General features: G+C 37.4%; 1 protein-coding gene across 2 annotated transcripts in view; it reads right to left on the bottom strand.

Annotated features, from left to right (window-relative positions):
- Positions 1–1,546: 1,546 nt before the first annotated feature.
- Positions 1,547–14,398, bottom strand: part of CEP135 (centrosomal protein 135) — a 59,933-nt gene continuing 47,081 nt past the window's right edge. Inside the window, exons 22-26 of one of the 2 annotated variants that reach the window (XM_045531657.1) lie at positions 13,823–14,032; positions 12,731–12,933; positions 11,765–11,869; positions 8,829–8,941; positions 1,547–3,263 (exon numbers count right to left, since the gene is read on the bottom strand). In XM_045531657.1, the coding sequence (XP_045387613.1) occupies positions 8,839–8,941; positions 11,765–11,869; positions 12,731–12,933; positions 13,823–14,032 (621 nt within the window). In that variant the 3' untranslated portion in view covers positions 1,547–3,263; positions 8,829–8,838. The remainder of the gene's footprint in view (positions 3,264–8,828; positions 8,942–11,764; positions 11,870–12,730; positions 12,934–13,822; positions 14,033–14,398) is intronic. The other variant, XM_045531658.1, reaches the window with a different exon arrangement.

Here is a 14,398-nt window from a genome sequence, read left to right as displayed (position 1 = left end):
CTGGAGTGCAGTGGCATCATCAAAGCTCACTGCAACCTCAAACTCCTGGGCTCCAGTGATCCTACTCCCTCCTGAGGAGAGGAGAGGTTAAGTGTGAATTGAAAAGAGTTGGCATTGTTGTATTTTTCTCCAGCCATGTTCTTAGGTACAGATGCAGATTGCTTGAATAACTGGATATAAACAAGACTGAGTTTTCAGCTTAGAGGGACGAGTATTTAGGGCATGTGTAAAAGATGCTAAAGAAGAAAGTGAGAGTGATGAAATTATAGATAAGGGATAGGTGATTGTTACTGATCCTAGAGGAGTTAAAGAATTGTTGGTGGAGGTATGATAACCTAGAAAAAAAGGTGACTATGATGCTAGAAATTGAGATTTTTGGAGGCAATGACAAAATCTAGCACAGTGTTCTTCAAAACCATAGGCTGATTCCCATTAGTGGGTCAGGAAATAAATTTGGTAGGTCAGTTTCTTAAGTTAGCATTGTTAACCCTGGTTGCACATTAGAATTATCTAGAGAGCCTTAAAAAAAAAAAATCCTGTCATTCTTGGCAACATGGATGGAACTAGAGGACGTTATGTTAAGTGAAATAAGCCAGGAACAGAAAGTTAAACGCCGCATGTTCTCACTCATATGTAGAAGCTAAAAAAAGTTGATCTCACAGAAGTGAAAAGTAGAACAGGATACTAGAGGCTGGGAAGGGTAGGGGGAAGGGGAGGATAGGGAGAGATTTGTTCAAGGATACACAATTAGTTAGACAGGAGGAATAAGTTCTAGTGTTCTATACCACAGTAGGATGACTATAGTGAACAATAATACATAGTTTCAAATAGCCAGGAGGAGGATATTGAATGTTCCCAACACAAAAGAAATGATGTTTGAGATGATGACTATGCTAATTACACTGCTCTAATCACTATACATTCTATGTATTGAAACATCACTATATGTACAATTATTATGTCAATTAAAAAAATAAGACTACACTCCATTTGCAGAAATTCTGATTTATTTGGTCTGGTGTAGGAGTTCAGACATCAGTTTTTCATTAAAATTCTCCAGGTAAGTATAATGTACAGGTGTGGTCAATAACCACTGGCCCAAGATACTGACATAAAAAGACTGATGCTAGAATTAATGGTAGAAAGATATTACGCCACCTGCTAAAATCTAGTAATTGGGAAGGAGAGTATGAGCTATGATGTGTGATAAATTGCAATGAGGACAGCAGGTGGCACAGTCTCATGGTAATGTGCTCAACAACAAGTATTTGCAAGTGAGAAGTGCATATCCATCCTCCACCACACACACACACACACGTTTAACCATTTTATGGAAGGATAACAGAAACTTTGATTTCATTTCTTATATTTTGAACTAACTTGAAATAAACGAAAGCCAGTAAAAAAAAAAAAGTACCTGGCACCTAATTTCAGGGATCTCCCCATATCCCACCATGATAAAGTTTGATTTGAGTAAATTTTATCTAATTTTAGAATTAAGAAGATTGCTAACAAATTATAAGAAACTATTTTAAGAAAGAAAATAAATTGACTGTAAAGTTTATTGGCAAATCTACGTCAAGCTCCATAATTTAGGATTATTTAAAACAAAGTTAAAAACATTTATAAAAGGTCAGAACATTTCAGTATTTTAAGATAAAACTCATTTTTTAAAAAACTGTATCATAGTTATGAAAATAACAATTATGGCAAGCTATACATTCTTAAATTATAGAAAACATTAAAAATAAAATATCTAACAAAATACGCCTTGCTCTTGCTCTAGGGGAAAAGGTGGGAACAAATATTTTTTATTTCATTTACATGTATTTATTAAAAGATTTTTCCATATGGCACTGCAAATAGTCCTAGTTCTCTTGTATTTTGCTATAATATATGAATTCACACAAGGGAGATGGGATACACAAAATTACAAAGATGGTGGAAAAGTAAACCAGCCCATAGCCAAATACACACAGAATTATTGCAAAGGGCATAACCCAAACATAAAAGGCATATTAGTTTTAGAAAAAGAGCACTGCCCACCCCAGGTACACACACACTCCACTTTATTAAACCACAAGAGGAAATAAAATATATCGTAAGTAGTTGGTCTTTCCCTGCCCTATGTTAGTTTTTAAGTTCTTTTTAAATCATAATAAAATCTATTAAGAACAGGATTTTCTTCAAATGTGTATGGTTCAACACGATTAATTTCTATATCTGACATTCTATTTTGTGCTTCTGTTCTTTTATTAATATATGTATACACTAAATTTTAAAAAATTACAACTTTGAATATTAATTGTAAAAAGCTGTATTCAATTTATACGCCATAGTTCAGTGTTTACATACTATTCTGGAAGACTGGTAAATTACAACATACAGGTTTAGAAGCAAAAAACTGAAATTGAATGTATATTGGAATTTTAACAAAATGTTTTACTATATTTACCATTATATGCTTTCATACTCTGAAATTTTAAATTAATACACTGAGCAATTTTATTAACTGAAAAAATATCCCAAATTTTTGTTCTATTGTTTTACAAGACTCTGAATATAGCTTTTAGTTTGATTTTGACAGACTCTGTGTAACATGAAGAGTCCATGTGATACCAAAATTGTATATAATACATAAATGTATATTTCCCATCATAGTTCTTCTAGATGGCAATAACAAATTATATATGGTAATCATTATTTTATCAAGACCTCTGCGATTATAATACTAGATCTAAATATATTCCCCTTGATAGAGAGTAAATCTGTGAATAGTTTTATGAAAAAAAAGCTAAGCATGACAGCATAGCATCAAAGTTAATAATTCTTTGTGAATACATTAAGATATAGGTTATAAACACAGGCATGAAAACTAAAGTATTGTAAGAATATTTACATATATATATCATGGCTCATTAAGAAACATATTATTAAAATTTAATGTGAACAATACATTATATTAATTCACAGCATAAACATACTTTGAGAAGTAATTTAAGTCAGGAATAAAAATACAGATATAATATCAGTAAAGCACCATTAATACATATTTTGTTCTGTCATACATATGAAAATATACACCTAAGTACAGTTCTTTTAAACCAAACTTTTTAACATAAATATTCACTGATTTAAATAGGAGTTGACAGAGGTAGAATTTGTGTCAATGTTCATGATTTTCAGGAACAAGTACTTCAAATATTTCATTACTGTTCTGTTCTTTTAAACATCCATACAGGAACTCATTGAAAACCATTATTCTGAAAATGGAGGGGGGAGGGGAAAGGTGGATTAAGAGAAAAATGATAAAGTTATTCAATATATTCATAAAAACTGAGATTCAATGTTTTACATGAAATTATAGTCTCTAATAAAATTCTGTGCCCAAAATCTAGTTATATTTGAGAAGTACTGTTCTTCTAAGAGTTCAGAAGTACTGTTCTATATTTTTTTAAGTGATTTTGGTTTCCTTATTTAACTTCTGTGTTTTATGTCTTCTCAGTAAGCATGTGTGATATCACGATACAATGAGAAATACAGTCATGTGCCGCGTAATGATGTTTTGGTAAACGAAGAACCACATATATGACAGTGGTCCCATGAGATTATATGGAGTTGAAAATTTCCTATCACCTAGTATTGACCATATGATACATTTTTATCATTATTTTAGTATAACTCCTTCTTATATATATAAAGTTAACTATGAAACGGCTCCGGCAGGTCCCGCAGGAGGTGTTCCAGAAGAAGGCAGCGTTACTGCAGGAGATGGCAGCTCTCTGTGTGTTATCGCCTCTGAAGACCTTCCGGCGGGGTAGGACATGGAGGTGGAACACAGCAGTGCTGCTGATCTCTTGACCTGCGTAGGCCTAGGCTAATGCATGTGTTTGTGTTTTTAACAAAATGTTTAAAAAGAAAAAAAAATTTAATTTTAAAAATAAAAAAAGCTTATAGGAGGATATAAAGAAAAAATGTTTCTGTACAGCTGTATAATGTGTTTATGTTTTAAGCTAAGTGTTATTACAAAAGTCAAAAAATTAAAATTTATAAAGTAAAAAAGTTACAGTAAACTAAAGTTAACTTATTATTGAAAAAAATTTTTAAATAAATTCAGGATAGCTTAAGTATATAGTGTTTATCAACTCTACAGCAGTGTACAGTAATGTCCTAGGCCTTCGTGTTCACTCACCACTCACTCACTGACTCACTCAGAGCAATTTCCAGTCCTGCAAGCTCCACTCATGGTGAGCAGCCTATACAGGTGTGCCATGTTTTATCTTTTATATTGTATTTCTACTGTACCTTTTCTATGTCTAGATATGTTTAGATGCACAAACACCCCTGTGTTACAACTGCCTACAGTATTCAGCACAGCAACTGCTGTACAGGTGTGCAGGCTGGGAACCACAGGCTACACAACATAGCCCGGGCGTATAGCAGGCTATACCATCTAGGTTTTGCGTAAGTGCCCTCAACGATGTTCACATGAAGAAATCACATGAAGAAATTGCCTAACAATGTATTTTCTCAGGATGTATCCCCATCGCTAAGCGATGCATGATTGTATATATTTGGTCTCTGTTCCCGGTTTCTGGTACACAGTTCCTCAGAGTGTCTTTTGTATGCTAATGATACGCCTAGTGGCTGGGGGCCTCTAATTTGCTTCAGAATGGGGTCTGCTCTCTAGAAAGACCAAGGCATAATCAAGGAGGATTGGGACTTTGGTCCCACACCACAAAGGACCAAAGGGACAAGAGAAGGGCTGAAGGTCTAGCCAACCATCAACGGCCAATGATTTAATCAATCATGCCTACTTAATGATGCCTCCATAAAAACCCAAAAGGACTGGGCTCAGGGAAGCTTCTGGATGGTGTTAGGTTTGCTCAGGGTAGGAACCCGAAAGTATGTACAGGATGGAATGCAGTTAATAGAAAACTTAGGTAGTGATTGTAAGCTTGTGAAACAGTAGCCGCAGGAGTCTGGAGAGCCCGGAGGTGTAAATGTACCTCTGAGCACAGAGAGCTGCAGAACCGGTTACTGTTCAAAAAAAAATTCACCCTCCCCAAACTTCCGTCTAAACTGCCTATAGAACCCACCGCTCTCCACTTCTGGGGTGGACGCTCTTTTCAGCCTCCACCCATCTGCACCCAGATGCTCAACTAAACAGCATTTTGCTACACCCGAGGCTTCGTGTGTCTCCCTCTTGGCTCCAGACTTCACAGATGGATGAACACTTGGCGAAGCCGAGAGGGTGGTACAACCAGAGAGAGCACAGAAGCTCTGTGCCCCTTCCCCTCGCTTCTCTCCCATCTGTCTGTTCACCTGCATTCTCTGTAACAAACAGGTGAACAGAAAGTGTTCCCCTGACTTCTGTGAGCCGCTCCACCAAATGAACGGAACCCGAGGAGGGGGCCATGGGAACCTCGTGGGCCAGAAGCACAGACCACAGCTTGGGCTTCCGCTGGGCATCTGAAGTGTGTGGGGTCTTGTGGGACTGAGCTCTCAATCTGTGGGGTCTAACACTATCTCCAGATGGAGAGTGTCAGAAGTATACACGGTATGTGAAGAAAAACTTTTGGTCTTTCCTATCTCAAATAGCATGTATTAGATACAATAGTTAAAAAAGTAACAACAAAAACTGGATTATATATTTTAACTATTAGACACTAATCTGAGAAACTATTTCATAGCTCAGCTGTTCATTTCTGAGTACTTATGGGGAAATCCCTTAAAATTAGTTTTTTTGACAATATTTAGAAATATGAATGGAAAGGGATTATTAAATAACAATCTCATTAGGATACTTTGAAAATTAACTGTAAATTGTTATAAAATTACAAATTTTGAATTTGTTAATGGTTGTAAAAGTTTTCTAACCCACATGTACTACAATAGTTATAATTAAAAAAATGGGAAATAACAAGTGTGGGTGAGGATGGAGAGCACTGAAGCCTCCTACGTTGCTGGTGGAAATGGGAAGTGGAGCGGCCGTGTGGAAAAAGCTCGGTAGTTCCTCAAACAATTAAACAGAATTACCATATAACCCATCAATTCTATTCTTAGGTATATACCAAAAGATTTGTATACAAGAACTAAAACAGAGACGTGTGCACTCATGTTCACAGTAGCATTATTCACAGCAGCCACAGGTGGAAACAACCTAGGCATCCTCGGATGATGAAAGGGATAAAAAAAAAAAAATGCGGTGCATCCTACTACATGGATGAACCTAAACAGCATTCTCAGAGAAATAAAGCAGACACAAAAGGACAAATATTATATGATTTCACTTCTATGAAAATCTAGAATAGGAAAATTCATAGAGACAGAAAAGCAGATTAGAAGTTACCAGGGGCTGGGAAGGTGAGGTTGGGGGAGTGAAGAGTTATTGTTTAATGGGTAAAGAGTTTCTGTTGGGGAGATGAAAAGGTTTTAGAAATAGTGGTGATGGTCACACAACACTGTGAATGTAATTAATGCCACTGAATTGTAAACTTAAAAAGTAGTTAAGATGGCAAAGCTCATGTTATATATATTTTATTGCAATTAAGTTTCCTAATTCATCATAGCTTCAGGGATTGCTGGAATCCACTATGTTCTGTTATCAGTGGCTCTTGACGTACAGTCTGGGGATCCCTGGGAGTCCCTAATATCCCTTTAAGGAATCTACAAGGTCAAGCCTATTTTCATAAAACCAAGGAATTATTTGTCTTTCACTCTAATTTTCTCATGGGTGTACAGTTGAGTTTTCCAGAGGCTACATGATGTGGAAAGACAGGAAGTAAATATTTTAGATTTGCAGGCCACAGAGTCTGTCACAACTACTCAGCTCTGCCACTGCAGAGCAGCAGTCCTACAATTTGTTAACAATTGGGTGTGACTGTGCTCCAATAAAGCTTAATTTACAAAAGTAGGCAGTGGGGTGGATTTGGCCCACAGACCCTGATTTGCCAACCCCTGATCTAAACTGCAGCTGTGAATCTAGCATGAAAAAATGTCTGTGTTACACTCATGAGGCTTTGTAACAGGAAGGTGAGCTACCACCTGATCGCATTCAAAATAACACAGCAACTTGGAATTTGTGAGGACACAGTGACAGCAGCAAGCACTGAGCAGTGGTACTCAAAATCAAAGAACAAAATAAATGTTTAATCAAACAAAGCACAAAAGCAAAAGCACAGCAATCAGGAACACTTAAACCTAGGCCCTACAAACACGGGTAATCCGTATGTTAAAGAATAGCATATAACTAATGTTCACAATGAGGATTCTGAGTCATCGTGGAAATGTTTAATTATCTTTTATATACTTTTCTTACAAGTGGCAAAGAAAAGCATCATTTTAAAAAAGACTGATCCAACTATTTCTGTCAATGAGTTACGCATTTTTCACAGTCACTATCTGTCAAACCCTGGATCTGACTCATGCTTCTTTCCTATTCATTCCCATTTCCAGTGAATCAGCACATCCCTGTGACCCCTCCTCCGCTGAATGTGTCCTCTTTACAACTACTCTGGAAAACATTTGCTGTATCTACTAGAGCTTGAACATACGTATATCCAGTGACCCAGCAATTTCACTCCTACGTGTACAGCCACAGCCCTAGTTTTTAACAGCCCAAACTGTAAACTGCCAAATGCCTATCAGTAGCAGAATGAGTAAGTGGACTGTGGTAAGGTCACATAATGGCACTCCATCATGCAGCAATAAGACCGAACAATCTACAAGTACACACAACAGAATGTACGAACCTCACAAACGTACTGCGGAAAAAATGTCCAAAAGCAAACAAAAAGAATCTATGCTTTTAACACGACAGTTACTTTTAGACCAGGGGTTATAACTAGAAGGGAGCCCAACAGAGGTAATGTTTTGTTTGCTTGTTTCTTTCTTGAGATGAGGATCTTGCTATGTTGCCCAGGATGGATTTGAAATCCTGGGCTCAAGTGATCCTCCATCTCAGCCTCTCAAGTAGCCGGGACTACAGGTTCGCACTACCATGCCTGGCTTATTTTGTTTCTTGATCTGCATGCAGGTTACATAGGTGTGTCCAATTTGAAAATTCACCGAGCTGTACAATTGTGACATGGCACTTTTATGTATGTACATCATGATTTACTATTAAAAATCTGTCCTAGCTTTTAAGTTTATTGTATCAATCCAGAACTGATTATACCCCTACCCCTAGTCTCTCTCTACCTCTCTACCCTTTCCAATATGGCTCAAACACACTTGTGAAGTTAATCTACCAGACTCCCTGCACCTATTCTATACACAGGAGGATTGACCTCCAGTTGCTCCCATTAACTCACAGAATAACATCTACAATCTCTAAATTAATCTCACACTCTATATAACTCTGTATATCCCATTCTACCTTCCAAACCTTTCTCCCACATTATTCCCCCACAACCTGCTATGTCACCAGATTGAGTCCACCGTGCCACGTGCAGTCCTTTTCTACGCCTTTGTCCACACTCTCACCACCTATTATTTGTACCTTTAATCTGGCACTTCATCAAATACTTACCCTGTGATACCTCATATTGTCATTTAATGTTTTGCTGTGGATGTGTTCTCTTTTTAAATTCAGGTACAACTGACATATAATAAAATGCCTGGACCATAAATGATCAGTTTAATGGGTTTTTACAATTGTATACACCCATGTAACCACCACTACCACGATAACAGAATGTTTCTATTATTCCAAGAAGTTCCCCTGAACACCTTTCCAGACAATCTCCCTTCCCCTGACACAGAAAACTCTCTGAATGTTTACAACCACAGAGTAGTGTTGCCTGCCCTTGAGGATACGTACATACCTTTCGATAATTACACATTTAGACGTTCAGGAGAAGGTGAAGGAGACCTCAGAGTAGAACTAAAGGGTGGTGTGGGAAGCCCATGGCGGCGCATCTCTTGGATTGCTCGTTCCCTGTCAGCAGAGAGCAAACGAGAGAGATTACACGCAAGCACCTGAAAACCCAAAGTGATGTAAGGTGCTATTTGTTAACTGATTTCTACGAAATTAATTAATTAGTATTTCTACTAAATTTAAATCCTATGTCTTCATATGATTTTTAAGTAGTAAATAAAAGATCTCAAAAGAATATGCATTATAACAGTTCAAAATCAATTATGGCATAATCATGTCTGAATAGTAGGTTGTCATTAAAATAATATTTTGGAAGCAAAATGCCCAAAATATATTTCATGAAAAAAGTAGGATACCATGTGTACACAAAGACACACATAAAAACACACACGACTAGATGTTAAGCCCCCAAATGCTAATAGTGACTATGGAAGGTAGAACTTACAGATAATTTTAATTTTCTTTATACTTTAAAATAAAAAAATTATAACAAACCTGCTTAACATGTTCTTAAAAATTAAAAGCTTATATGTCAGCAGGCAGATTCCTTACCTTACCTGAGCCTTCTGCAGGATCTGGTGCCATTACCCACTCTTGGCTGTCATGATACTACCACCTCCGGTCCTCTTTTCTACCTACGTGACCATTTCCTAGTTCTGTTACTGGATCCTTTGCTTCTGCCTGTATTGCCCAGGGCTAGGTTTACATTCTCTTATCCTATGCTCCATATGTCAACAACTCTCCCAAATCTACATCTTCAGTTCTGTTTTATGGTCCAGGCCCACCTAAATGTTTCTACTGGACATCCCACAGGTGCCCGACATACCCTAACCTGACCTTTCCCTACTGATTCCAGGCTTGGGGAGGTTCCATCCTCCAGTGTGCCCATAAAATCCTACACCCATCTCTATCCCTGCAGTTACATCCTGTTTTTAAATGTCTATGTATGTGTCAGTCTTCCTCATTATTCTGGGTCCTCTGAGAGTCAGTTATTCATTTCAGTACCTTATTCAACTGATATTCTTAGCACGCGGCATAGTGCCTGACCTATAATGAAAATAATATCTGAATTACTGTGCCTCTACACACACCATATTAACAGGCTCTTTTTATCTTTATACCTTGCCGAATACAGAAAGATTGGAAAACTAAAATGTATTCAGTTTACTCTTTGGTGTTCTAGCCTGTCAGACCACCCTTACATGGCAACCTTCCTCCTCCTTTTAGTTTCAAGCTGGTTGGTCCCCTCTCTGCCCCTTCCTTTCCCACCTCGTCTTGCACATACATCCAGCCCTTTTGCTTCTTCCTGCCTTAAAACTCCCAAATGTCAGCAATGAAAGAATCCATTTTCCACCTCCTCCCTCTGCCTCTAAGAACTAATTTTTTCCTCCCTGGGTGGTAGTGATATTGCCCCTATGAGAATACATAATTCACTTAGATGTTAAGGAGGAAAAAAAACATGGTTATGTGGCTCAAGGTTTCTTTGAGGGCCAAGGGCAAGGAAAATGGGAAGAGATTAAGTGGAGGGTTTTATAACCCTGGTCTATAGAGAGCTTACTTTAGGTTTGCAGAGAATTGAAGTTATCATTAAGAAACTGAAATCATTATATATGTATAGTTTAGCACATTCAGAAACCAGATCTTCTAAATCAGTGGTCCCCAACTTTTTTGGCACCAGAGACCAGTTTTATGGAAGACAATTTTTCCACGGAGTCGGTGGGGGGGAGGGGGTGGGGTGGGGTGGGGAAGGCAGACCTCAGGCGGTGATGTGAGCGATGGGGAGGGAAGTGGCTGTAAATACAGATGAAGCTTTGCTAGCTAGCCCACTGCTCACCTCCTGCTGTGTGGGCCCCTCCCCACCTCCCTAAGTTTCATGGAAAAATAATTTTTCCACAGATGGATGGGGGTGGTAGGAGGGTGCAATAGAGCTGCCCGGCCCAGTCCCTAACCAAGGGTTGGGGACCACAGTTCTAAATTGTAAGAAATTAACAATACTGCTTTCATGTCATTTCTGCAACTTAAGGCTTCATTTCTCTTTGAAACAAAAAATAACTGATTTCATAGCAAATTCCCTCCATATTTCAAATAGCACATCACTCAAAAGTTGTGATGTAAGCTGGGCACAGGAGGCTGACACAGGAGGATGGGGAGGGTAGCCTGAGTCCAGGAGTTGGGGGCCGCAGTGTGCCATGATGGCACCTGGGAGTAACCACTGCACTCCAGCCTGGGCAACACAGGGAGTCTCTTTTAAAAAAAAGGTGGGAGGATTGCTTGAGGCCAGGCACTGTCACTACAACAAAACAAAAACAAAAACAAAAACAGCCAGGGGCAGTGGCCCATGCCTCTAGTCCTAGCTACTCAGGAGACTGAGGCAGGAGGGTTGCTTGGGCCCAGGAGTTTGAGTTGAGCTATGATGATGTCACTGCACTCTAGCCAGGGCAAGGGAGTGAAACTCTGTCTCAAAAAAAAAAAAAAAAAAACAGGCTAGGTGTGGTAGTGCATGCCTGTAATCCCAGCTGCTGGGGAGACTGAGAGAGAAGATTGTTTGAGCCCAGAAGTTTGAAGCCAGCCTGGGCAATACAGCAAAACTCATCTCAAAAAAAAAAAAAAAAGTTTTGATGTAAACAGGTAAGAATAAGATAACTCAAACACTGACCTAATAAGCAATATGACACTATTTGCTATTTGGGAATGAAATCATAAGAATATTGATGTCTATGGTATTAATATAGTAAGAAAGAGTGATAGAAGAAAAGTAATTTGGCAATTCATTTGAAAATTAGATTTCAAAAGTTTGCTATTTGTAAGCCATATTAAATCCTTTTTGAAATAGAATAGGGAATACATAAAAACACTGTCCAATGCTAAAACATTTTTTCTTACCGTTCATATCTTTCAGCTGAAATCTGTCTTTTCAAAGCATCAAAATCTGTTTGTAACTGTAACACTTTAGCTCGAAGCATGGTATTTTCCCGGCTTTGACTAGTTCTTAAAACAAATTTAAAATCAAAGAAATAAATAAAAAATGTCTCTTTTTGTGGAGTCAAGTGCTATGGATTTTTATTAATAGAAATGGAGGTGATGATTAAGGATAGAAAAAGAAAAGATCAAGATCTTACAACAAACAATTCTCTAAACTTCTGGAGCTTCTATCACAAAATTTTATTTTCATCATCTGGTTTATTTAGCAAACATTTAGTGAGCTTCTACTTAGTATGTGCCAGGCACTCCAGCAACACTGGGACTACACATTTGTATAAGACATGAATTAGAAAGTATCTTCATTGGCTTTCTTGACTCTTGCCTCAGAAAGAGAAATATTTTTAACTCCTTTTTATTATAAAAGTGCATTTTTTCCACTTGTACTATCTACTCTGGGTTTCTTCCCCTCTTCTAACAAATATCCCCAAACCTCTCCATTCTAAAAAAGTAACATCCAATATCCTCCATCAATCAATAAACTTATGAGGGTCAAATCTCATAGTCTTTTCTAAGTCTTGTTCCTAATCTACAGATTGAGACGCAGCTGCCTCTTCCCATCCTGAAATGTTCTATTCTTCACTGACTCCTCTGTTCTTTCCTCAAATTTAGGCACTTTCCTAAAGTTTACTCTTCTCACTCACTGCCATGGTACCACCTCTGTGGTGAAGACACACAAATCTACGTCTCCAAACGTGGTGTCTCTCCCGAGCCATTCCCCTGATTCCCCAAAGCAGCCATTACATTAAGTCAAATATTTCGGTTCTGTACCAACCCTTCACACCCACACACCTTACTCCCTCCTCAAAAAAAATTGAAAACTTATTTTTGACAAGCTATTTTCATCACATAGGTTGATTTATGACTTACAATTTGCTTTCTGAAAGGGTTAACTTCTCTTTAAGTAGCTGAATTTCTGTATCCTTCTCATGGGAGCTTAAATGAGAATGAAATTCTTTGTCTCTATTTGTAGCCAACAATGATTCGAGGTTTTTAACTGTATGTCTCTCATTTGATAGTTGTTTTTTTAACAGGTCTGACTCCGATTTTACATTTTCTAATTCCGCTGCAACCTACAGGAAAAACAAAGATTACTTCAGTATAATTTTAGACTTACTCTGAAAAATTATTTACCTGACATTATAACTCTGCAGAACTATTCACCCATCAATTGCTTCAATTTGAGTATTGGTTAAAGATTTTGAACCATTTAACTATAGGAAAAACACTATTTTCAAAACATCTTTGTTGTTGTTGTTTTTTTTTAATTCTTGCTCACTCCTGGGCCCAGGAATTCTTTATTTTTAATAACAGCTTACTTGGCTATAAGACCTACTCCAACCCTCAAATAGTTTTCAGTCATGCTACTTTGTCAAGAGAGAATCATTAACACAAAATCCTTAAATGTAGCCATCCTATTAAGCGATGGGGCCCTCTGGTCTATTAAATATGTTTAGTCTGACTACACAGTCAAGCCAGTATTGTAGCTTCTCAGCACCTGAAAATAAAGATACTACTAGATGAGTGAAAACTGCCAACACTCTTGTTTGAAAACACATATTAGCTGTTTAAAGTAATGCCTCTGTCCGGGAATGAAAGATTCTAGCTACTTGTTTAAGATTTAAACAACTTGAGATTTTTATTAGGAAACATACTCCACTTAGAAAGCATTCAGGTCTTACTTTTAAACAGAGAAAGAATATATTGGGATATGCTCCTAATCTATAATTAGAAGAATCATAATCTCCTAAATACCCCTCTATTCCAAAACACAGAGCACCTAATTTCATCACTATGATTGCCAAAGAAATCTTCACAAAGAATCTAGTAGTCAAAATCCTGTGGTTAAAGGCAACTACTCCAAAAGGGAAGAAATTTATTGGGTAGTGAATGGTAAAGGAAAACAATTAGAGCAGGGCTCAATAAAATAATGTGCCCAGTCAATTTCTCTTTAGTTCTTACCCTCTCAAACTCAAGGTGTTTGGAATTCAATTGTTGGGTCATAATATCTTTGCCTGAATCAAGCTTAATGCAAAGTTCTCTCAGAGATGACAAATCATTTAAAACTGCTGCTTTCTCATCTTCTTGATGTCTCAGCTCTTCTTCTAATCTAGACATGGCTTTTGCCATTGACGAGATCTGAGATTCATAAGCATGATGGGCATTTATGTGCTGAAAAAAGGAAAAGCAACAGGTAAAACATTAAAGTAACCTAACAATTTTAAGGTTTCGAATCTGTGCAGCCACAAACTCACTTTAGAAAAGTTTGAGAGCCAATTTTTGCATATTTTAAAATACTCCCAGGAGGTTACCTGCTATTTTAACAAAGGAATTGTGTATAATTACTAATCATGGTAACTAAGTCGCTCATGTATATATTTGGAAGATGCAAAGATGAAAATTATTGTGTCAGGGTGTTGTCAATATGAGGATTTTTGAAGTTATATTAAATTTTTTTTCTTTATAAATTCTCTTCATTATAATAATACCTTTTCAAGAGAAAGTAACAAATATATTTACCATTCCCCATCTGTCTTC

The sequence above is a fragment of the Lemur catta genome, chromosome 19, assembly GCF_020740605.2.
Source record: "Lemur catta isolate mLemCat1 chromosome 19, mLemCat1.pri, whole genome shotgun sequence".
In the NCBI taxonomy this organism is placed as follows: Eukaryota; Metazoa; Chordata; class Mammalia; order Primates; family Lemuridae; genus Lemur; species Lemur catta.
Note: the sequence above shows the minus strand (reverse complement) of the source record. Positions and strands in the feature narration are given on the sequence as shown.